The 24,125-nt window shown below is 51.7% G+C and overlaps 2 protein-coding genes across 7 annotated transcripts in view; one reads left to right on the top strand and one right to left on the bottom strand.

The window, feature by feature from the left end:
• The window catches only part of Mbd6 (methyl-CpG binding domain protein 6), an 8,814-nt gene extending 1,717 nt beyond the window's left edge, over window positions 1-7,097 (top strand). Inside the window, exons 1-13 of one of the 4 annotated variants that reach the window (XM_005357985.2) lie at window positions 8-219; window positions 1,232-1,295; window positions 1,466-1,602; window positions 1,901-2,003; window positions 2,129-2,291; window positions 2,482-3,531; window positions 3,658-4,316; window positions 4,550-4,703; window positions 4,830-4,999; window positions 5,103-5,516; window positions 5,600-5,652; window positions 5,970-6,033; window positions 6,164-7,097. In XM_005357985.2, the coding sequence (XP_005358042.1) occupies window positions 1,490-1,602; window positions 1,901-2,003; window positions 2,129-2,291; window positions 2,482-3,531; window positions 3,658-4,316; window positions 4,550-4,703; window positions 4,830-4,999; window positions 5,103-5,516; window positions 5,600-5,652; window positions 5,970-6,033; window positions 6,164-6,238 (3,018 nt within the window). In that variant the 5' untranslated portion in view covers window positions 8-219; window positions 1,232-1,295; window positions 1,466-1,489 and the 3' untranslated portion in view covers window positions 6,239-7,097. Of the gene's footprint in view, window positions 1-7; window positions 220-1,231; window positions 1,296-1,411; window positions 1,603-1,900; window positions 2,004-2,128; window positions 2,292-2,481; window positions 3,532-3,657; window positions 4,317-4,549; window positions 4,704-4,829; window positions 5,000-5,099; window positions 5,517-5,599; window positions 5,653-5,969; window positions 6,034-6,163 lie in introns of those variants that run through there. The other 3 variants (XM_005357984.2, XM_026784537.1, XM_013350288.2) reach the window with 3 other exon arrangements.
• Window positions 7,098-7,243: 146 nt separating this feature from the next.
• Dctn2 (dynactin subunit 2) lies at window positions 7,244-22,219 on the bottom strand. Of its 3 annotated transcripts, XM_005357981.2 has the most exons (16): window positions 21,974-22,219; window positions 21,023-21,091; window positions 18,104-18,112; window positions 16,022-16,027; window positions 13,119-13,215; window positions 12,893-12,954; window positions 12,339-12,437; window positions 11,740-11,900; window positions 11,432-11,579; window positions 11,049-11,114; window positions 10,837-10,875; window positions 10,580-10,657; window positions 10,421-10,492; window positions 10,159-10,261; window positions 9,973-10,064; window positions 7,244-7,677 (listed from the first exon to the last, which is right to left on the bottom strand). In XM_005357981.2, exons 1-16 carry the CDS (start codon window positions 22,007-22,009, stop codon window positions 7,591-7,593), a joined length of 1,224 nt encoding a protein of 407 aa, XP_005358038.1. In that variant the 5' UTR covers window positions 22,010-22,219; the 3' UTR covers window positions 7,244-7,590. The 3 variants fall into 3 exon arrangements, with proteins under 3 accessions (XP_005358038.1, XP_005358039.1, XP_005358040.1); XM_005357982.2 differs by lacking the exon at window positions 18,104-18,112 and having other exon boundaries at window positions 21,974-22,218; XM_005357983.3 differs by lacking the exons at window positions 16,022-16,027; window positions 18,104-18,112.
• Window positions 22,220-24,125: the final 1,906 nt, after the last annotated feature.

The following is a 24,125-nucleotide window of genomic DNA, read 5'->3' as shown; positions in this document are numbered from 1 at the left end:
TGCCTTCTGGGAACGGAATCCCCAGGGCTGCCCCTGGCCCCTATGGCGCATGCGCGGGAGGCCGCTCGGTGATCCGCGGCGGCGGCGGCGGCGCTTCCTGCTAAGACCGGCCGGGGCCGTACCGGAGGCTCGGGCTCCACCGACCCACCTCCCACCCCCTCCCACTCACCCTCTGGGCCGCGACTGCGCAGGGCGGGGCCAGCCGAACCATGGGCCGCGGTGAGTGCGGGGCCCGGCCCCCCCGCCCCTCCCCCTCCCTGCTCTCTCCTCCCCCTTCTGTCCCTACCCTCTGCCCCCTCCGCGTCCTCTCGGCCCCTTTCCCCGGCCCCATCCACAGTCCCCCACCCTCACCTGCCCCCTCCGTTTCTCCCCCTCAGTGCCTGACTTCTGCCTTCCTGACCTCCCTCCCTTCAGTGCTTCGCCCACCCTCCACCCGCCCTCTCCCCAAGTTCCTTCCTACTTCGTGCGCCTGCCTTCCCCTCCTCCCCAAGCTGAAGGAAGCAGTCTGGGTGACAGGGCGCCTTGTTATGAGAGGGAAAGTTTGGAAGCCGTCAGTGTGCGGTGGGAGCGATGGTGAGGTTGGTGAGGATACTTGCAGGCTTAAGGGTCGTCCCTACATGTCAGAGAATACTTCTTGTTGCTTACTGGAAGCCAGTGGGAGATTATGAATCCCCTTTTCTTCTGCTTGAGAGAGGAACAGGAGCTTCTCAGGATCCTGGAGGAAGACAGCTCTGGTTCCAGCCTCTCTCGAGCTGCAAATGGATTAGATCAGAGATTGTCTGATGGAATGGGCTTGGGGGGAGATCTGCTGGTACCACCCTGCCAGGCAGTTGGGCAATTGCTTGGTGACCTGTGGGGCAATCTGTACTTTTTATATGATCTTCCTGGGGGAGGGGACAGCAGTGGCCAGACACTGGGAAACTTCCTAGTGGCCTGGCATTATGGGAATTAGCCCACACTCCTTGTTGAAGTCCTCTGTTCCTAGACAAAGGGAACTAGCCCTTCATATGTCGAGAAATTAGAGTATGATTTTGTGGTCCTTGGGAGCTGAGGTGCTGAACTCCTTTGGTCCCTAGGGACTGGGCTTGGAGAGGACAGTTGTGGCCATGGCCAGCAGATCCCTATGGTCCTTAAAGGCATGGTGTCATTCCTGGGCCTTTCCTTGTGTTCTGGGCTGTGGTGCTCTCTTGAGCAGATTCTTGAGAGGTTCTTCTCTTTCCTTGTGTTGCAGGTGTGGGCTAAGCTGGTGGCCCCGGCCTTAGACTGGATCCCACAATGTTTGCAGAGATGTTCAGGTAGCCATGGTGGTGTGGCAGAGGATCCTTCCTCCCCAGCTCTCCCTTTGCCACTCAGGAAGCCTGAGTTTCCTTGGGTCTCCCACCGCCTTTGCCTCCCTGGAATTCTCCCTCAGGTACCCAGCCCAGTTTAATCGTCCTGGTGCCCACATGGATGTCTGTGTTATCAGGCGCAAGGGAGCTGATTACACACAATGAATGGGGGCAATGAGAGCAGTGGAGCAGACAGAGCTGGGGGCCCTGTGGCCACATCTGTCCCCATCGGTTGGCAGCGCTGTGTGCGAGAAGGTGCCGTGTTCTATATCAGGTATGGTTTTTCAGGGACCCCTGAACTGCCTTAGTCTGGTTATCCTTTCGTTGCTTGAGTTTTCCTGCCGTGACCCCTCCTCTGAAAACTTCAGTTTCTGAACCTTGTTGCTCTTCCCCAGCTCCCCTCCTCTGCAGCCTTTTCGCTCTTTATCTCTGGGTCTTTGAATCCATTCACTTTGTCTCTTCTCACACCCTTATGTCTTGCCCTTCCTGGGAAAGCATTTAACTGTCCTTTAGGAAGTCTCTTCAGATTGGCTGACAGTTAACCCCATACCCATGACCCTGTTCTTTCCCAGCCCAAGTGGCACAGAGCTGTCTTCCTTGGAGCAAACCCGGAGCTACCTCCTCAGCGATGGGACCTGCAAGTGCGGTCTGGAGTGTCCACTCAATGTCCCCAAGGTCAGAGTCCTGGGGATGCCAAAAACTATAGGCATAAGCTGGAAGACTCGATCCAAATTTCTGACCATGGTACCTTATTAAGATTCCACCTCCTCAGTGTCCCTGTCCATTCTTCTACCTTACAGGTTTTCAACTTTGACCCTTTGGCCCCGGTGACCCCGGGTGGGGCTGGGGTGGGGCCTGCATCAGAGGAGGACATGACCAAGCTGTGCAACCACAGGCGGAAAGCTGTTGCCATGGCAACTCTGTACCGCAGCATGGAGACCACCTGCTCACACTCTTCTCCTGGTGAGTTTTTCTGCCACTTTGGGGAAGAATGAGGAACCCTGAGGGTCTGGAAGGTGGGTGGCTTTGTGAGAGGGCACAAGGGTGGACCTGGTGGGGACGACTTTGTGAGACAGACATAAGCTTGGGAACTTGTGAGCTGGGACTGGGGAAGACAGGGACGCGCAAGCTGACCATTTCTCATTTATTGCAGGAGAGGGAGCAAGCCCCCAAATGTTCCACACTGTGTCCCCAGGGCCCCCCTCTGTCCGCCCTCCTTGTCGAGTTCCTCCTACAACTCCTCTTAATGGGGGTCCTGGCCCCCTTCCCCAAGAACCACCCTCAGTTCCCCAGTCCTTCCCCCCTCTAACAGGCCCTGCAGGGCTCTTCCCACCACCACGGCTTCCGGATCCAGTTCCCTCTGGGGGCAGCAGCAGCCCTTGTTTCCTCCCAAGAGGCAATGCTCCCTCTCCAGCCCCACCTCCTCCACCTGCTATCAGCCTCAATGCTCCCTCCTACAACTGGAGAGCGTCTCTCCGCTCCAACCTGGTGCCCTCTGACCTGGGCTCTCCTCCAGCCTCTCATGCCTCCTCCTCCCCACCTTCAGACTCTCCTCTCTTCCACTGTAGTGATGCCTTAACACCTCCTCCCCTGCCCCCAAGCAATAATCTCCCCGGTCCCCCTGGTCCCTCTGGTCCTGCCACTCAGCCACCAGTGTCTTCAGCCACTATGCACCTGCCCTTGGTCCTGGGATCACTGGGAGGGGCCCCCACAGTGGAGGGACCTGGGGCACCCCCATTCCTTGCTAGCAGCCTACTCTCTGCAGCGGCCAAGGCACAGCATCCCCCGCTGCCCCCTCCCAGCACTTTACAGGGCCGAAGGCCCCGTGCCCAGGCACCCTCAGCTGCCCACTCATCACCCCGCCCCTCCCAGCGTCGTCCTCGCCGGCCCCCAACTGTCTTGCGACTGCTAGAAGGGGGAGGCCCTCAAACTCCTAGACGGAGCCGTCCTAGGGCCCCTGCTCCTGTCCCCCAGGCCTTTCCTCTCCCAGAGCCATCCCAGCCTATTCTCCCTTCTGTGCTGTCTCTGCTGGGACTCCCCGCCCCTGGCCCATCCCACTCTGATGGAAGCTTTAACCTTTTGGGGTCAGATGCACACCTTCCTCCTCCCCCAACCCTCTCCTCAGGGAGCCCTCCCCAGCCCAGGCACCCCATTCAGCCCTCTCTGCCTGGGACCACCAGTGGCAGCCTCAGCAGTGTGCCAGGTAGGAGAGCTCTGGGTACACTCATCCCAGGCATTGGGGGAAAGCTCTTGGGAGGACTGGGGCTTTGTGTCAGGGAAGTGGGTTCTAGAAAGACTTCCCTGGAGCTGGATTTCTTTTCTTTTACAGGTGCCCCTGCCCCACCAGCTGCCTCCAAAGCCCCTGTAGTCCCCAGTCCTGTGCTTCAAAGCCCATCTGATGGGCTGGGGATGGGGGCAGGCCCAGCCTGCCCTCTGCCTCCCTTGGCTGGTGGGGAGGCTTTCCCTTTCCCCAGCCCTGAGCAGGGCCTGGCACTCGGTGGAGCTGGTTTCCCAGGGATGCTGGGGGCCTTGCCTCTCCCTCTAAGTCTGGGACAGCCTCCACCTTCTCCATTACTTAGCCACAGTTTATTTGGTGTGCTGGCTGGGGGAGGACAGCCTCCCCCTGAGCCCCTGCTACCCCCACCAGGGGGACCTGGCCCTCCCTTGGCCCCAGGCGAGCCTGAAGGGCCTTCGCTTTTGGTGGCTTCTTTGCTTTCACCACCCCCTTCAGACCTCCTCCCCCCTCCTCCTGCACCCACTAGCAATCTTCTAGCTTCTTTTCTGCCCCTGTTGGCCCTGGGCCCCACAGCTGGGGATGGGGAAGGATCTGCAGAGGGGTCCGGGGGTCCAAGTGGGGAGCCATTTTCAGGTTTGGGAGACCTGCCCCCGCTACTATTCCCCCCACTTTCAGCACCCCCCACCCTCATAGCTTTAAATTCTGCGCTGCTGGCTGCCAGCCTGGATCCCCCCTCGGGGACACCCCCCCAGGTAAGGCCTAGGGTATGTGTTGGTGGGGCAGAAAGAGAAGTAAATCAGGATGGGAGCTCTTCCTTGGGGCCCTAAGGAAGACGTAGTCTCGGCTGGGGGTAGGGAGGGGACAAGGAGGGAGTCTGTATTTAATAAGCAGGCCTCCCCCACCAAGGCTTCAGTCAGATTGAGCGTGTGAGTACTGTAAGTCCGTCCAACACTTTACCACATACTATAACCCTTCGTCTTCTTAGCCCTGTGTCCTGAGTGCCCCCCAACCTGGACCACCTACCTCCAGTGTCACCACGGCAACTACTGACCCGGGGGCCTCCTCTCTGGGCAAGGCCCCCTCCAACTCAGGGAGACCCCCCCAACTTCTTAGCCCTCTGCTGAGTGCCAGCCTGCTGGGTGAGTGGCATGAAATTAGCAGTCAAAACTGGGAAGAAACTCTGACCATCGGGTAAATCCTAGAGAGCCTGTAGGGTCGGTCAGCTGTCTGTCCTGCGAGAGTCCCTGACTCTGGTCTCTCAACAGGTGATCTGTCTTCACTGACCAGCAGCCCTGGAACCCTCCCCAGCCTGCTGCAGCCTCCTGGCCCTCTTCTTTCCAGCCAGTTAGGACTGCAGCTCCTCCCTGGGGGGGGAGCACCCCCCTCCCTGTCAGAGACTTCTAGTCCCCTAGCCTGCCTGCTACAGAGTCTCCAGGTGAGCAAGTGGGTGCGTCTGTCAGGATGAACATCTTTCTTAAAACGGGAGGTTTTCTGAGTACAGAGGACTTTGGCTGAAATGGAGATGTTTTTGCCAGCAGATCCCTCCAGAGCAGCCAGATGCCCCCTGTCTGGCCCCTGAGAGCCCTGCCTCAGCCCTTGAACCGGAGCCTGCCCGGCCTCCCCTCAGTGCCTTAGCCCCACCCCATGGTTCTCCTGACCCCCCAGTCCCAGAGCTGCTCACTGGGAGGGGGTCAGGGAAACGGGGCCGGAGGGGAGGAGGGGGACTTAGGGGCATTAATGGCGAGACCAGGCCAGGCAGAGGCCGAAAGCCTGGCAGCCGCCGAGAACCTGGCCGACTGGCCCTCAAGTGGGGGACACGTGGTAGCTTCAATGGACAAATGGAACGGTCCCCAAGAAGGACCCACCACTGGCAGCATAATGGGGAGCTAGCTGAAGGGGGTGCTGAGCCCAAGGATCCACCCCTTCCTGGGCCCCATTCTGAGGACCTTAAGGTAAGTGTGATAATGTAAGGGTCAGGCTCAGGACTCTAGCGCATGGGTCTCACTTCCCATGTACACTGTCCGTCTTTCCTCAGGTGCCCCCAGGGACAGTCAGAAAGTCTCGTCGTGGCCGGAGGAGAAAATACAAGTGAGTGTGAGCCCACCCCTATGCCACCTATCTGTTGAGACTATAGAAATGTCCACATAGTGGCTTGGTGTCATTTTATTTTTGTGGTGTTGGGGATCAAACCTAGGGCTTTGTGCATGTTAGGTCAAGTGTTCTACCACTGAGCTATACCCCTTGGCCCCAAATAAGTGACTTGGTTTTCAAAAAATGGCAGATATTTGAATATGAATAAGGATATTATGCCTTTACTATCCAAATGTAGACAGTTTCTCACCCAGCCTTCTGAAATTCACCTGGTGCTTGGGAGCTGTTCCTGATCATCTGTACCCTTATTGCAGCCCTGCCCGGAACAGCAGCAGTTCCCGCCAGGACGTCCCCTTGGAACCCAGCCCTACAACACGCGTAAGTGTGGACTTGGGTGGATGTGCGCTTGCTTAGGCATGAGGAGGTGAGCCAAGAGGAAGACGGGTGTGAGGAAGAAGACTCCTGTTACCTTAGCTAATGGCCACTTCTCTTAACTTCTCTTGTACAGGCGGCTGTCCCTCTGCCTCCCCGGGCCCGCCCTGGACGTCCTGCCAAAAATAAGAGGAGGAAACTGGCCCCATAGCAGCCATACCTGGAGCTGGATCTGACCCTGCCTGGGGAGAGCTGAGTGCTGAGCCTTGGGAGCCCCTGCCAGCCACGTGCACCTGTGGACAGTGGGTGGGGGCACTACTCCCCACTCAGAGCACAAATGCAACCCTTCCCCTACAAATCCCAGCCTGAGCCATTGCAGGGGGTAGGGAAGCTCACCCCCTCCCCCCCAAAGCCATGTCACTGAAGAGGCCTGGGGGGGTGGTATATGGCCCTCTCCCCATCAGGCGCTAAGGGGAACACCCCTTCCCCAGGTCTTTTATTTGTTTAAGTTATTTTTGCACAAATGACTCTTTTATATTTAATTCGACTTCATTGCCTCCCTTCTTGAAGCCAGCAGGCTCAGTTTACAAACCTGTGAGCTACTGTTGGCTGCTGCCCTCCTTCCCAGTGAAAGGTACAAAGCAATAAGCATCATGCACCGCCCCCAGCCCTCTGCCTCTGGCTCAGGTTGCTCAAAGCACAGACCCCTCTTACCCCGACCCCAGGACTGAAACACAGAGCCTCATTTTCAAGTGTAGCCAGGTTCCCTCTGCTTTCCTCTGGGATACAGAAAAGGGGGTAAGGGGATCTCTCCTCCCAGACACACTACACTGCCCCTTCTCCCCCATCAAAACGCTCAGAGACGTGATGATGCGACTGAGGATTATGCAACGTGGTCCAGCCGGAGCGGCCAGCATGACCAGCTGTCCAGGGGCTGCCTCCTGCCTTTTTTTGTAAAGACAAGACCCTTGGGAGTTTTAATTCTGTTTTGTACTTGCCCTGTGGGGCCTCCACTGCTTTTCTATGGGAGACACTCTTAATTTAACAGATGAGAATATTTTGAAACTCTGGTTCTGGCTCTGTCCTCATTTTTATTTAGTTCTTTGGTAAGAACAGATGACAACTGAAATAGTCTCGTCATAGTGTAGTTTGGACTGCTGTGCTCTGCACGGCTGGCTCAGTGCTGCCTGAGACCCAGGAAACACAGCAGAGGCTACACGGTACAACAGCATTTAATGGTCAGAAACAGTTGTACAGTATTCTAATCAGCCACAGAAGCTGTTAAGAGGACAGGATCCTCCCCACACCAGGCAAAGCAGTTATGGACATGAGTTGGCATGTGGCTGGGCCCACGTCCTCATCCCCTGGGCCTGAGGACAGACTCCCATCTGACAGCCCCGGCTACCACTCTATTCATGAGGGGAGGGGTCTGTACCCCACATGCAAGAACCCTTGCCCTTTGTCAAGTGGAATGGGGCTGTGAGTTTAGGACGAAGGGGAAGCCCCATGGGAGCTTCTCAGAGCTCGGGCAAGGGTTACCCCTGTTGTCAGCTCTCAACGTGCTCACTTCCCCAGCTTCTTCATCCTCTCATCGATGCTGGCAAAATTCCCCTCGACCGTGGCCAAGTTCTCACGCATAGTTGTCTGTACCTACAAAGGAGAGAGAAGAGTCTTGTTTGGTTCAGGTGTCCACTGGGGATGAAGAGCACCCAGAAGAAATTCTCTTTAAAGGAAAAACTGCTTGTCTAGCAAGCATAAACCAGGCACAATGGCACATGCCTATATAGGCCAGCACTCTGGAGGCGGAGGCAGGAGGATCTCTGGGTTCAAGACCAACCTGATCTACAGAGTGAGTTCCAGGTCATAGTGAAAGAAAGAAGTGGAGCCACAGCTTTGGGTCTCTGGTTTTGAGAGGGGTGGGTGGGTGGAGGGAATGTCTGTGGCAACAGTTTCCAAACTGCCTACCCTCAGAGTACTATGGCTTGAGGTCAGGGTCGGCATGAGCAGGAGCTCTGTTCAGCCTGCCTCCAGAACTGCTCACTTACTTGATAAAAGGATAACCAACAAGTAGACTGATGAAGTTTCCACTGGTTCAGAATTTTAGAAAGCTAGAGGAAGAATATACCACATACATTTTTATGTTTTGTCTTGAGTCCTAGAACTAGCTCTGTAGACCAGCCTGGCCCCTCTGCTTCCTGAGTGCTAGATTAAAGGTGTGCACCACTAAACCTTTTTCCATTTATTTCATCTATTGCTTTTGAGACTGGGTCTCATGTCACTGTGACTGGCCTGAAACTCAAGAAATCTACCTGCCTCTGCCTTGGAAGAACTGGGATTAAAGGCGTGCACCATCACACTTGGCCTGGTTTTGTTTGTTTGTTTTGGTGGTGGTCTGTGATGCTGATCTCCCTACAGAGATCAGTTCATGCAATAGAAACTGAGCACCAGCTAAGTACTGAGCTTTGCTATAGGAATTAATAAAAACAGGCCGGGCGGCTGGAAAGAGCTCAGCAGGTAAAGAGCACTGGCTGTTCTGAGAGGACCTAGGTTTGGTTCCCTGCACCTACATGGTGGTTCATGACCATCTGTAATTTCAATTCTAGGGAATCTGACAGCCTTTTCTGACCTCCAAAATAAGGACCGCACAGACTGATGCACCTACGTGCATGAAGGAAAACACTCCTACATATAAAATCAAATCCTCTCAAGAAGCAGGACTGGGGATGATTAGTGACTAATTTGCTTATTGTGTAAACATCAGGACCAGAGTTCAGATCTGTGTGAGAACGGGGGTTAAAAGCACTGGTTGCTCTTCCAGAGGACCTGGGTTCAATTCCCAGAACCCACATGGCAGTTCACAGTTATCTATAATAAACCCTTTTGGCCTCCTTGGGCACTAGGCACACATATGGTGCACAGACATGCAAACAGGAAAAACACCTATACACATAGAAATAAATAGAAGTGGGCATAATGGTCTCTATAAGTGTGCACATACACACACTCAAAAATTTTAATAAGAGAGGAGGGAGTGACAGGAGACACTCAACATCAGCCTTTGGCACAGGTGATTACACTCCCAACACACATGGGTATACATATATGTACATAAAACACTGGAAACCTGGGCAGGAGAGATGGGTCAGCGGTTAAGAGTACTACTGACCTGCTCTTCCATGTTAACTTCCCAGCACCCACACAGCAGCTCACAACTGTAACTCCAAGATCTGACACCCTCACAAAGACATACATGCAGACAAAACAGCAATGCACATTAAATAAAAAAAATGGGGTGGTGATGACACACGCCTATAATCCCAGCACTCAGAAGGCAGAGGCAGGCAGATCTCTTCTGAGTTTGAGGCCAGTCTGATCTACAGAGTGAGTTCCAGGAAAGCCAGGGCTACACAGAGCCCTGTCTCAAAAAACTAAAAAAAACAAAAACCTACTAGAAACCAAAAAATAAAAAAGGTAAAATAAAGAAGGTAAAACTAAAGCAAGATGTGCTCAGGACTAATTTCAGCACCTGGGAGTCTAAAGCACCAAGGTTTGTTTAGCTGTGAGTTTGAGGCCAGCTAGGGGGACACAGCAAGACCTGTGTCAAAGAGTCAAGCATGGCCGCATACCCCTGTAATCCCAGTACCTGGGAGAAGGAGGAGGACGGCCACAAATTTGGGACCAGCCTGGTCTACAAAACAAGTTTCAAGTCAGCCAAAATGAGACTTGAGACTGAGACTCTTGTTTGACATCCCTACCTCCTGCCAAAACCAAGTCCAAGGTTAGGGAGAAAGAGGTTAACTAAATTGGGTACAAAGGTCCTACGGCTACGAAAACAGAAGAGACATTCAATGGCCTAAGACAAAACCCTCTGAGGTGGGGCTGGAGAACCGCTGAGTTCTGCGATGGAAAAAAGTGGCAATAAACTAAACAAAGGGATCGACACACCTGGGTCAGGAGAGTGGCATTGTCCTTAAGGGAGGCGGCAATCATTTGTTGGGTAGTATCCAAGTGTGTCAGGAGCTGGCCAAACTGCATAGCTGCAAAAAAACATGAAGAGGGGCACAGTTGAGAGCAGAGCCCAGGGTGAGAGAGGGACACAAAAAGGCCCAAGCTTAGGGACCAGCCTCACACCTTGCTCGTGTAGCTGCTTGATGGTGACTAGTCTCTGCACCAGCTCAGGGAGGGCAGAGGCAGTGGGGCTCCAGCGCTGTATGGTTTCATAAAGCTGGTGCACCTGGAAGAAGATGACAGGGCCCAGAAAGGATGGCTGAGGGTATGGAGAAGGCAACTACTGATAAGACCTGAGACTCTAAGTCTCTGCATTCTGATGTCAGCACTCAGAGGGGACCCTGAGGGAGCACAAGGGGTATAAAGATGGGAGGGGCTTCCTGACCTTGCTCTGTGTGTCCGCATCCTCCACAGAGGCTTTGTGCTTGGCAATTTCATTCACCTTTCCCAGGACACTCTGAAAAAAGGGTGTTAAGGGTGAGAGGGCACCAGGGCTTCCAAAGTCTCCGGCTACTTAGAACCCAAGTGCTGCTCCACTTAGTACCTGCAGCCGAGCCTCTACTTGGTCCAAAACTGCAAGGTCCAGGGCGCTCACCTTGGCCTGCAACAGTTCTACAGTTTCCTAGAGGGTGGGGGAAGGGTTTGGACAAGTGTCACCAGGAAAGAAGCCGACTAGAAAAAGGTCTTTCATATTTCACTGGAGCTAATGAATATACCACTGAGATCCAGAAGTACTTGTTGTAAGTCATCCATTTCCATAGCCCTCTGTAATCTAAACAATACCGGTCCTTCCACACTCACCATAAGGCAGGCTCCCTGCAGACCTGCAGAAAGGGGATTCTGATGGGAAATGAAGGAGAAAAATCAGCAGTCTTCATACCTACACAGGGCTGACTACCTTCTTCTATCGTTCCTGGTTTTAGCTGGCACCCACTAGCTTACCCCTCCCAGATTCTGGAAATCATTGGACCTGAAGGCTCAGGGTGCTGACTAAGTACAGGAGAGCCCCTGACCTGAGCATCCTGATCACAGCGGACAGTGGCCTCCAGCTCTGTCAGACGCTTCTCAAGTTCTGCAACCTATGGAAAGGAGGAGGTGAGGTTTGCCACCCCCATCCCCGCTTTCCCGTTCCAAGGAACCCCTTTCCTGGAACACATCCCTAGCCACAATCTTAAGTTTACACTTGAATTACATGGATCACTTGGGAGGTAGAGGCAGGAGGATCCAGCGTTCAGAGCCAGCCTAAATTACATACTGAGTTCGAGCTAGCCTAGGCTACAGGAGACCCTGCCTCAAAACCAGGTATGCAAGGGAGACAAAGGGAGCAAGACTTCAAGGGGAATCAACAGCTTTCCCAGCACTGTCCCCAGGCCTGGTCCTCTAAAGGGACACTCACTTTGGCAGCTTGTGAGAACTTGTCCTGCTCAGGCCGAGAGTGCAGTTCGTAAGTGACAAGGCCACTCTCTGGGGGGGTCCCACCTGTGCTCCTTCCTCCTGAAGTCCCTTTGCTGTTCTTTGTGGCTTCCAGCTGCAGCAGTAAGCGCCTGGGTCACAACAATAAGAGCATGACTACTTACATTTCCTTGCCTCACAAGGCTACTACAGAGCAGCAAGGCTGCCTCCTAACTTGGTGCTGCTTTCGGTATCTGGCTGAAGTCCTCCACAGTTCCACTCAGCAATGGTTTCCAAAAGGAGGGCACTCACTTAGCCAGGGCTCCATCCGGGTCAGTGAGGTTGATGGCAGCATCAGGTCCCAACAGCTTCTCCAGGTGAGAAGCAACCAGCTGCTGCTTCAGGGCTGCCAGCTGTTTAGCCAGCACCACAGGGGTCAGTTTCTCCTCAGTGGCTGACTCCTTCACTGTCGTCTAGGAAAGAAGAGGTGGGTAGTGAGGCTGGCAGGAATGAGCAAGACAAAATAGCAACACCCTCAAGGGAAACTATGGCCAGGTGATTTTATTTATTTTATGTATGTGGGTGCTATACCGTATCTATGTCTGTGTACCACATGTGTGCAGTGACCATGGGGGCTACAAGGGGCATCAGATTCGGGGCTGGAGTTACAGATGGTTGTAAGAACCTAGCAGGTGCTGAGTCCTCCAGAGGAGCGACCAGTGCTTTAGCCACTGGGTCATCTCTTCTGCCCCCAGAAGACTGAATTTAACAGCATTAAATAGACTTGCAACCCCAACTCTGCAAAGCTCACACCCTTTACCCATAGCTTAGGGATCTCTCTTCCTGCTGGGAGCTGCTCCTCTGCTACAAAAGCTGCGGCTGGCGAGCTGGGGAGCAGAGACTGCAGTTACCTTGATTTTCTCCACTTCAGTTGTCAGCTCCTGGACTTCATGCAGTAGCCGCTGGTACTTCTGCTGCGGTGTCTCCTTCACACCCAGGCCCTCGCCAAGCTACAGAGAAGCAAAGAAGATGCTACATCTCCCGTCAGAGGGAGCCTTGGGAATTTATCCAAACCTTAGACCTAAGTCCTGAATCATTGATGCCCTACCATGGAAGAAAGGGAAGTAGCCAGAGGCTGGGAGACTCCAGGCCAGCAGCAGGGCAAAAAAAACTCAACTGCATTCTGTTGGGCTCCTCAACAGATCACCTCACAACAAGACCATCTCCCTCAAGCTCGGCAGCTGAAAGCACTGGCTGCTCTCACAAAAGGCCTGAGTTCAGTTCCCAGTATCCACAAGGTGGCTCACAACCATCTGTCACACTGTTTCTGGGAGATCTGATATTCCCTCTTCTGGTCTCTGCAGACATCAGGCACACACATACATGCAGGCAAACATTCCTCAGTCCCTGGCTACAGGCCTGCCGTAGGCTTGCTGCCCCATGTCCACCAACACACACGACAAACCATCTCATAGTCTCCAGATTCGTATCCTGTCCTCTTGGTTTTCCCAATGCGATCTGAGAAATCTGCCAAGAAAAGAAGGCTAGACTGAGTGGCCTGGCCTGGGCCCAGTGCAGTCACAGACCCAGGCGATGAGGGTCTTAGCAGAGCACAGCCACTGAGTGCTGAGGACAGGAAACCCCTTAGGCTTGCTCTCTATGATTCCCTCCCAACCTGAGCCCAGTCTCACCGAGGCCCTTTGTCCCCACTCTCTTGTCCTTGAACTTGTCATAGGCAGCATTGGGATTGACAATGATGTGCTCCACGCTCGTGCTGGTTAGCTCCTCCTGAGGGAACAGGGGCTTCAGGTCAGGGGAGCCCCATTCCCACCCTAGCATTTTAGTATCCCACAAAACTCCCAAACTACTAAGACACTGGGCCCCGTTTCCAAGGGAAAACAAGGGTGGTTTCATTCCAGGCTGCCCATACAGGCTCAGTCTAGGAAAGAGAAGCTTCCTGCCGAAGCTGGACCCTCCGGAGTATAAACATGAACACCCTGGTTCAGCTAGAGAGGCAGCATAACCTCCCCCACCCACTCTGTATACACACCTCCCTCCCTCAGCCCTTCCCAGTTATCTGACACACACCATGCACTCAGGGCAAGAAACCACCCTGACCTCTCTGAGCGGCCCCCCCACTTCAAAAAGTAAGCCTCCTTTCCTGGCTGAGCAAGTCCACAGAGAGCTGACTCCCCATCCTAGTTTGAAGGGAGGAAGGAAGGCCGCCAGCAAGGTCAATACCGAGAGTAAAACAGCAGGCTTTAATCTTGCTGAAGTAAGACACTAACTCTTAGATATGAAAGGAGGTTGGCAGAGGGTGTGCGTAGAAGCCTGGTTTCTGGCTACTGTGGGGTCGGATAGTTCAAAGAGGCAGCAGCAAGGGCTCCGCGGGTTGTTTAAGGGACACCTATAAGTAACAAGCATAAGCGGCTGCTTTTCTGGAGCACCCCGGGTAAGGGCCACAAGAACACAGGTGCCACATGCAATGGAGAGAGTACAGCCTGCATCAAGAGTCAGTGCGGCATCTGCTCTCTCCCTGAGTCCTCAAGTAGAGGCGTGGCAGAGATGGGAATCATGGTAGCGTAGAGCTGAGGCTGAGGCCCCTCCTTGTACAGCAACTTGCTTCCAGTAATTACATCAAGACAGCACTCAGGAAGGGGGAGCCTAGGAGTCCTGTTCTGTTAGGGCGGACATCCCCTATTCCACAGGACGAAGGCAAGGCCAGTCCTCACTCCTGAATCTAGGCAAATGACTCTCAACTCTAGCTGCACATTAGAGTTACTGGGGGCAGGCCCATCCCTTAGGTGCTGATTTAAATGAATTGCTACCAGGCAATCCTATCTGCATTCAAGACAGAACCTCTGCCTGTGTGTGGGTATGTGGGAACAGGGAGGAGGAGAAGCAGGACCCGAGAGAAAGCAACAGCTAGAAGGAGACTCCATCCTTCACCTCCACTGAGTCACAGATGGGATCAGAGTGGGCGGCAGCTTTAAAAACCGAGGACAGGGAAAGGCTGTAAGGAAGCAGTAGCTCCCTTCTCTACCTTTTCTCCAGGCACCTGCTAGGCAGAAGGGAAGGCAGGAATCTCACAGCAAGGAAAACAAAAGGGCTCAGTGGCCTCCACACAGACCCTAGAGAGGAGACTGTGAACCTCAGCCAGGATCTTTTCCTCTGCAGTCCTCAGCTGCCGAATGGCTGTGTGGCTTCTGGTCTCTAAGCTGAGGATGCCGGCCCAAGGAAGGCCAGCACATCATCTGAGCGCACTCCTGGAAGCATGCTGCTTCTCTCCAGAAAAGCCAACAAGGTAGAACTTTCCCTTTAGACCAGCATAGTGGCACATGCTTGTAATCCCAGCACCTGGGGGATAACCAACTCCAGCTAGACTAGAGAATGGTATAGCAAGACCCTGTCTCAAAAAATAAAAATAACGCTAGCACTCAGGAGGCACAAGCAAGAGGATTTCTATGAGTTCCAGGACACTCAGAGTTACAGTGAGACCCCGTCTCAGAATAAATAAATTAATAAATTATATATAGGGCTGGAGAGATGGCTCAGAGGTTAAGAGTACTGGGTGCTCTTCCAGAGGTCCTGAGTTCAAGTCCCAGCAACCACATGGTGGCTCACAACCATCTGTACTGAGATCTGGCACCCTCCTCTGGGGTGCGGGCATACATGGAGGCAGAATGTTGTATACATAATAAATAAATCTTAAAAAAAAATAAAATAAATAAATTATATATACATATATATGTATATGTATTAATATAAATAAAGTAAAAATACAAGATGGGCCTGGTGGCTTACACTGTAATCCCAGTACTTGGGAGCCTCAGGCCAGCTAGGGTCACAAAAGGAGACTGTGCTCAAAAAAACCAAAGACTGGACAAAAAAAACTTTTAAAGGAAGATAGCCAGATGTGGTGGCACATGTGTGTAAGCCCAGCAGGCAGAGGCAACGGATCTCTTTGAGTTCCAAGTCAGGCTGGTCTACAGAGTAAGACTCCATCTAAATTTAAAAAATAAAAAAAAAGAGGACTGAAAGGCTGGATGTAACTAAGCGGTAGAGTATCTAGCTATGCTGCATAAGCCCCTGAGTTTGACCTCTGGTACCACATACACATAAAAGGAAAAAGAGAAGAAAGAAAAAGACAGGGGAGGCATAGCCTGGAGAATAAGGACAGTTGAATCCTGGCCCGCACCCTTGCAAATGGATGCTCTCCCATTTCTGTTCTTAAGAAAGGAAAGATGGGAGCAGCAAAGGATCAGTACTGAGGAAAGTCTCAGTGGTTCTAAGAGCTGTTCTGGAGAAGCAAGGCCTGGGCCAGGAGATGTGCTGGCATCTTCTCATCATCTCTCTGAGCAGCAGCAGCCCCAGCAGGGCTAGGCTGGTGGCACATGCTGGTCTTCAGATGGCACCCAGTCCACCAGCATCTCAAAGATCTGCCTTGCCACCACAGTGACTTGTGCCACTGGAATGGGTGCTGGGTGTGGGACAGACTAGAGAGTCCGAAGACTCAGAGGAGACACAAGGACAGAGAACAAACGCCCACCACAGCACACCCCGTTAGAAAGCGGACGAAGGTAGGGCTTCTTACCAGCTCCTGTGGTTTCCCCAGAGGTGAGAAAATCAAGAGTTAAAAAGGAAAGGGTGTGGGGGAAGGGGGATGAGGGAGGGAAAAAAAAGACAAAATTGTTATTAGCAATTGTCACATGCACTACATGACCGTCTTTCCAACACTGCACCACAGGGCCCCAGGGGAGCCTAGCAAAATTTGGGGGCCAAGAATTTTAGCTGAGGTCAGAATATGCCCCAAGAGAAAGAAAACCATGAGACCCTGCCCTCTCTGGTGGTGAAGATGGCATGAGGCTCTGCCGGTCAGCAGCGGTCATGTGGGAGTGTGAGGGCACAGCAGTTAGAGCCACAGCTGGTGCACAACAGGGTCAGGAGAGAAGGCTCAGGTGGAGGGGAAGCTGTAAAAATGGCAGCCCGAAGCAGTGTGCAGATTCTGAGGGCCTGTCACTGACTGAGGGCCCCCAATTCCCAAGGGGGAATCCCCCTTACTAGTTCATAGGGTTGAAACTTGCTTCTTCTCGCTGAATGATTGATAACTCGCCCTGCCATAGCTCTGAACGATGCAGGGTGATTCTGCCAGTATTCGACAGCACAGGAGCCCAGAGGACCCCAAGATCCACAGCTACCAACCCTGATCTCAAGACTCCCAGGCTGGACTTGGGGAAGGATGAGCATACTGCAGTCCAGGCCACAGATGGGGGTTCCTCACTGCTAGGAGGGAAACTTCCACAGTGTGCTCTGCCTTTTGGCTCTGGGGATGGGTGGGTGGGCAGGGGGAGGGCTGGCCGCCATTGTATGTACAGAAAACTCCTGTGAGGGCGGACGTGTGCTTCCCTAACAGTTCTCCAGATGCACTGGATAACAACCAGCCATGGCCCCTCTGTTACTTCAGCCTCGCTCTTAGCCCACATTTTGAAGTGACTCCAGGCCTAAGATGTCACTGTTCACAAGTGGGCATGAGCACCCACAGGTGACACGTGCAAGCAGACGAGAGAAGCAAGTATTACACCTGTTTCTGACTTGGTCTCACCAAGCTCAAAGCAGCACGGGAGAAACTCAAGAGGAGGGAGGGAGACAGTGGGCCATGAAGTTCAAACCAAGAGGGAAGGGCAGATGGTGACGGACAAAAACCAAACAAACAAACAAAACAGGATGAGGAGTGGTGTGCACAGCATATATCAAGTCTGTGCTGAGTAGGGGAGGGGCAATGTCTAGGGCACGATTCCTGTAATATGGAGTAGTAACAGTTACCATAGAAACTTAATGTTGCACAGAAAATGGGAAAACTCCAAGTGCTCTGACCCTGGGTACCAGCTGACATGGTACGTGACTCCCTCTCATGAATGGATATTTAGCTAAGTGGCTGTGACTCAGACAACAAGACCTGAGGTTCTTCAGGATCTATGCCAATACTTCAGCCAGGGGGACTTGGGAACCATGGTGACAAAGAACATGGAGAGAGCTGCAGAATAAAACTGTCCAGGATGGGCCAACACAAATGCTGACCGCCCATCCATTTCTAAGAGGAACACAGAAACAGAAAGGCTCAGAAAACAAAAATAACCTAATTATCCTAAAATTGCATAGGTCACCTTCCACCCTGCTTTTCTCCAAGGCTTAACACAGGAGAACATTAAAATGGGTGCTTTCTCTTCCAGTCACTGAGAAACTGAGAAGTGGGATGGGGCTTGGCTTTCCCTTTTGCTCTCCACCTTTGTCTATAAAGGCTGAAGACAAGATCATAAAACCCTCTTCTTGCAACCCCTTCCAAGTCTACACCCATGTCTACCCCCATGTCTATCCCCATGTCTACCCCCATGTCTACACCCATGTCTACACCCCATGTCTACAGGCCTCCGTGTCTCTCCCTCCTTCAGTTTTATTCTTCAGGCCTCAAAAGGCGAAGAGACAATGATTCACAATGATTCGTGCATCGTAGTTGCATTTCTACTTTGATTAGTGATCTTTAAGCCTAAGGCCAGACCCGAATAGGGACTCATTGGAATCTGAAACAGTTAGCTACAATGATCGGAAAGTGGCAGAGCACTGCATGCAAGAGGGCAGATGAACACAACATGCAAAGAGAAGCGTTGAGTGGCCTTACTTGTGCAAACTAGTGTCCAGGCAGGGTGGTGAGGAGGGAGGAAGGGGGAAGCATTAGGAAAACTCGGGTAAGTTCAAGTGCGCCAACAGTCAATGAACACAATCAAGCATATTCTAGGATACTCTAAACCTCAGGCAGGCAGGGACTCCCACCAAACTGGACTCAGGAAACCTTCCTTTTACACGGCACAGGGAAAGCTGGGTCCTCCTCTACTGAGGCTGTCTTAATATTTTCTGCTTAAGTCATGAGCAGAAAGCTTTACTGACCCAAGGCTGGCTGTAGGCCCAGGGGAGGATATTTGTGTTTTTTTTTTTTTGTTTTTTTTTTTTTTTTTTTGGTTTTTTGAGACAGGGTTTCTCAGGGGAGGGCATTTGGGAAGTAGCTTTGCAAACACTGTTTTAACCAACCCAGGAGTGGCTGAGATGCAGATTTTTCTATACTGGGAAGGAAAGGGCTGCTAGCTTCTACTGATTTCCAGCCCATTCCTATTGTAAAGTAGTTTACTTCCTGCTAAAATTGTTTTAAAGGAATAGAAGAAAAATTGGGATCACCTAGAAAAAAACAAATAAACCAATTCTACTTCTTTCCTGCCCCACCCTTCCCACTGTGGGAATCGTCACACTTCCATGTTCAAGTTAAACTAGTAATCAAGGTCTGAAGAATATTATTTCCTGTCACAGTTTTTTTTTTTTTATGGCAGTAGAGAAATCAGAGGAAGGTTAAAGACACTGAACGGATGGACATTCTACTTGATATTTCTTTAAATTAACACCTCGAAGCTGGGCACAGTGGCAAACACCTTTAATCTCAGCCCTTGGGAAGCAGAGAAAAGGACAGGCGGATCTCTGAATTCTAGGCCAGCCTGGTCTACATATGGAGTTCTAGGCCTGAGAGGGTGAGATAATGAGACCCTGTCTCCAAAATAGAACTGAGTAGCGGGCAGTGGTGGGAGACATTCTTGCTACATAGCCTTACATGTTCTTTTTTTTATAATCTGGAGATTCCGGCAGAGAGCCCAGGAGATGAGGAGTGGACAGGCTCCCAGCCAGCACCAAGGCCGCACAGCCACAGCTCTAGATAGGGAGGCACACAACTGCACCGCTCCTCAAGTTGCACATTTACATCAGCGCTATGAGCAGCAGCAGAGCCATTATGCAGCTCACTTCCCGAAAGCTGCCTTCCAAAGGCCCACAGGGACACAGAGGGGGCCAGAGACATTAGCTGACATCAGAAGAAAACTCAGCTCTCCACGTACACGCCTCTCTGAGCCAGGGTGATGAGAGCAGCTTCCAATCACCAGTGTTTACCGCTGGCTCCCAGGCCTTTTCACAGCCGCTTCCTGGGTAATATGCTGCAGGAAACAAAACTGGCTGGTGTCCTCCCCCCACAGCCATTAGCCGCCACAGTCATAGGCTGCTCAGGCTCAGCGAGGAAAAGGGGCCAATCAGAGATTTATACTCAGGCTCCATCGTGTCTATATTAAGAGCTATCCCTGTACCTCCAAGAAGAAAACGATGATGGATTTGTTTGTTTGGAAACAGGGTGGCTGTGGCATTGTCCATGTGCATCACGGTTACGTGAAAAGGGACAGAGTTCTATCCACTGCCTCCAAGGCCTGATTATTTTATAGGAAGGTCTCGCGCTGTCTTCCGTACCCTTTACTACTCTATGAGCACAGGGCTAACTAAGACACCCTTGGAGGGACAGCTTTACATTCAAGTATTGGCTATGACATCATCTGCATTATCTCCAGATACTTAAGCTGGGGGCAGGAGGGAGAGGGAGACTGACATGCCAGCAAATACAGAAGCCACAAGGGACACACTGTTGAGAGAAGGGACAGGGAAGCTATGCCCCACAGTGTAGGAAACATTCCCACAGGGGAGAACAGAATGAGGAGTAAGTGAGTACGCCAAGCCATATCATTTTAAGCCAGCAACCAACATTCCCCAGAACTACCCAGCCACGGCCAAAGGACTAACGGACACACATACTGGGCCTGCTGAGAATGTCCCCAGGACTTTTTGGCCACACCTTCACTGAGCACCAATGTGAGCTCAGCTCAGCTTTCTTTGGAGATAATGAAACAAGCCATTGCTGGGCTTTGTCCCCACAGCACTATGACTTCTGCTAACTCACTTTAGGCTTTTTCTTATGCTACCTATGCGTTCCTAACTCTCCTCTCTACTTCCTGTATGCATCCTAATTGTCACATTAGTCAAGGGCTCCATAGGGGCAGGGACGCCTCTTCCTCTGCACTGGGAAAAAAAATCAAAACAGAATGAGCATATCTGTTAAATGATAGAAAATAATTCCATTCCTGATTAACACAATGAGCTCATCGAACAAATCTAATATATTATCACGGTCTCTTCTCCGCTGATTATAAGATTTATGTTTTTCCTCAAAATTACTTTGCTCTAACCAGGCCTCTTATTTTTCTGGAGTCTCCAAGACATTTGTTACACCTTGCCTAATGGCTCCTAATGGTTCAAATTTCAGTTCTTGGTAATTACTAATGAGAATGCGCTGGGTAAGATATATAATAAAACAAAAAGGCCTACTGCAACCTTAAGCCATTTATTAATGTTCAAGCTTTTATAACTCAAAGTATGGATTAGAACCCAGGGGCCTATTTAATTACTATAACTGTTTTGGGGTATTTCAATTGTATTAGAAAACCTAAAACTTGGGTTTTACTAGCAGGTCTTGTTAGTTGTAGTCCTACTGGCTTGACCCTACTTTCTGGCATTGTTCATTGATGGCGGGCAGCTCAGCAAGGCCTTTGAAAGCCCTGAGACCACCCAGGCTGGGGTTGGCATACCCACTTATTGCTGTGGCTTGCCAGGGAAGGGAAAGAACTATCTGGGGGAGAGAGGTAAGAGGCCAGAGGGATCCTGAGGCAGCACATAGTCTTACCGCATCAAACTCTGCTTGATCATCCTCAGGTAGGTCGCTGGTTTCATAAACATCTGGCTCGTTCCTGGCCTGCAGGTAGAAGGAGTGACCACCCGATCTCACTACCCCAGCATTCCCCTCTTGTCCCCATGCCCTTTGAACAAGCTACTGCAAAACCCAGACTGTGATTCAAGGATTGTCGGTTTTCCATTCCCCGTGCCAAGAGTATGTCAGTTCTCACATCTCAATAACCCCAGGTACAGACTGGGACCTGGGGTAAGCGACCAAAGTGAAAAGAGATGTTACCCTGGACATGGCTGAGAGGCCAGTCCTTGGTAACGACTTTGCCCTAAGCAGATGACAGTTCCTCGAGTTAGGCCCTGCATCCACTCCACTGCAACAAGGGCTGAGAGTGACTCAGGGCCTTAGTTCTCAAGGTCTTGTGTGCCAGTCTCCCCACCCTGAGAAAGCAGGGTAGCACAAAAAAAGTGTACATGCCGGCTTGTGCATGAGGAGGAGGCACAGGTGCTCCCAAGGGACAGAGCTCCCTACTGGCACAAGGTTTCTGCGACAGTAACCTCTTCCCTGGCAAGATGAAGGCCATCATCAAGTGGCCTACTGAGTATTGCTGAAGTAAGGATGCGGGGATGGGCAATCGGGAAATTTGGGGCAACAAGGGCAGTGTTGACATGGATGATACAAACACTCGGGCACAAGTGAAAAGCGCCCGGAGGCGATTTCTGGGCGGAGAAACCGGCTACTGCCAGAAAGGGGACCAGACGCGGAGTCCAACGGCCCGGCCCAGTCGGGTCGGCAGTCCAGAAGGTGCTGCAGCTGTCGAAGGGCGAGAGGCGATAACCCTTGGGGCGGAGAAAGGGCTGCCAGCGGGAGGGGTCGCGGGTTGGTTTCTCTTGGGGGTCCTTGGGAGATCGGGGGCGCGGTCTGGGGAGCCGGGCCCGGCCCTGTACTCACAATGCCGGGGAGGTCGGCGTATTTAGGGTCCGCCATGGCGGCGGCGAGGCGGGGCTGGGGGACCGAGGCCTCGAAGGAGCCGGGGCCGGTGACCGGGTGGGGGCGAGGCTGGGTCCGTGTCCCCGGCTCAGGCGACGGTAAAGGGAGCGGCAGAGGAGCAGGAAGTCTCGCGACAGGAGTAGGCCGGCAGCAGGGTACAGGAAAAGTCGCGAGTACAGCCCGCTACCACACCCCTGGAGAAGCTGGGATTGGTGAGAGCGACAGAGAATGAGGTAATGGCGAGGAGACGCCGAGTAGCATTGTGGGATATGTAGTCCTGGTCCTCTGGGGCTTGGTCTGGGAACGACAATAACACACCTTAGGGAGCTATTTCATACCATTTATTTTCTCTTATTTTTAATATTCTATTAAAGGGATAGCATAATTCCTATTTTCAAACACATAGTAAAGGACTAGACGAAATTACAAAGCTCGTCACATTGTGAATAACTGTAAGGAATGAAAAGTGAAGCAGTCTTTTCAGATTAGGGCTGACGGACAAAATAGAGGGTCCCTACTTAAATTTTAATTTCAGGAGCTAGAGAGATGTCTCAGTGGTTAAGAGCACTGGCTGCTTTTGCAGGACCCGGGTTCGATTCCTAGCACCCACATTAACTCACTTCATTTATAACTCCAGTTCCAAGTGATCCAATGCCCTCTTCTGACATCTGAGCACACCAGCCACACACTTGGTACACAGACATACATGAAGGCAAAACATCCATATACATGAAATACATAGTAACTGTTTTTAAAAAATGAATTTCAGGTAAATAGGTAGCAATTTTTAATATAAATGCATGCATCTTATTCTATTTGTGATATGCATATAATAATCTGAAATTCAAATTTATCTGGCTCTACTATTTATGGATTTTTGTTTTGTTTTCAAAATGGCTCCCAGACTGACTGAACACTCCATGGTGGTCATCGCTTCATTAATAGTCCCTGTAAGCCGGGCGGTGGTGGCACACGCCTTTAATCCCAGCACTCAGGAGGCAGAGGCAGGCGGATCTCTGTGAGTTCGAGACCAGCCTGGTCTACAGAGCTAGTTCCAGGACAGGCTCCAAAGCCACAGAGAAACCCTGTAAAACAACAACAAAAAAATAAAAAAAAAAAAAAAAAAAAAAAAAAAGGGAGTTCAGGGTGGCCTAGAACTCCCTTTTCAATGCTGAGTATTGAACTCAGGACCTTGCACACAGTAACTTTGTGCCCAGGCTAAGAACAAACCTTTCTGGAGAACAGACATAAAGGAAACTCTTTTCCTTTGCCAAATAAATACATGACAATAGGACCCCTAATTTAATTTATCGAATTTATTTGTGTGTGTGTGTGTATGTATGTGTGTTTGTGTGTGTGTTTGTGCACGTGCACGGTGTGCAGGTGTCTTTGCATGAGTTTGGAGGTCAGAGAACAACTGTTGTTTGTCTGTTTTCTTTTTCCACCCTGGGGGTCCTGGGGATCAAACTCAGGTCATGGGTTGCTGGTGAGCCCCTTTGCCTGCTAAGCCATCTCACTGAGCTGTTATTAAAACAGGTAAGAAGGTCAGGTGTAGTGGGGCACATCTTTTTTTGTTGTTGTTGTTGTTTTTGTTTTTGGAGACAGGGTTTCTCTGAAGCTTTGGTGCCTGTCCCGGAACTAGCTCTGTAGACCAGGCTGGCCTCTAACTCCCAGAGATCCACCTGCCTCTGCCTCCCAAGTGCTGGGATTAAAGGCGTGCGCCACCACCGCCCGGCTAGTGAGGCACATCTTTAATCTTGGCCCTCAGGAGGCAGAGACAGGCAGATCTCTAAATTCAAAGCCAGCCTGGTCTACAGAGCGAGTTCCAGGAGAATCAGAGCTATGTAGAGAAACCCTGTCTCGAAATGACGGAAGAGGAGGAGGAGAAAAACAAGTACAAAGCCTCCGACGTGCTATCGCTATCACTATCTGGTAAAGACATAAAAAGACAAATGCAGGATAGAAGAGGTTCTCAAGCCAGACATGGTGGTGCCCACATGTACTTCCAGCAGTCGGCCGCTGTGGGAGGTTGAGGCACAAAGAGTGCAAGACAGTATGAACTACACACCAAGCTTTAGGCTAGCCTGAGCTACATAGAGAACAATCTGAACTA

The sequence above is a fragment of the Microtus ochrogaster genome, chromosome 24 (assembly GCF_000317375.1).
Source record: "Microtus ochrogaster isolate Prairie Vole_2 chromosome 24, MicOch1.0, whole genome shotgun sequence".
Taxonomy (NCBI): Eukaryota; Metazoa; Chordata; class Mammalia; order Rodentia; family Cricetidae; genus Microtus; species Microtus ochrogaster.
Note: the sequence above shows the minus strand (reverse complement) of the source record. Positions and strands in the feature narration are given on the sequence as shown.

What these genes read in the sequence shown, in the direction of transcription:
- Dctn2 (XM_005357981.2), bottom strand. Translation starts at nt 22,009, where the DNA reads ATGGCGGACCCTAAATACGCCGACCTCCCCGGCATT. An exon ending in AGTGGGGACAAAGGGCCTCG is followed by an intron (nt 12,955 to 13,118) that starts GTGAGACTGGGC and finishes TTTTCTTGGCAG; the next exon opens with ATTTCTCAGATCGCATTGGG. An exon ending in ATGCGGACACACAGAGCAAG is followed by an intron (nt 10,262 to 10,420) that starts GTCAGGAAGCCC and finishes ATCTTCTTCCAG; the next exon opens with GTGCACCAGCTTTATGAAAC.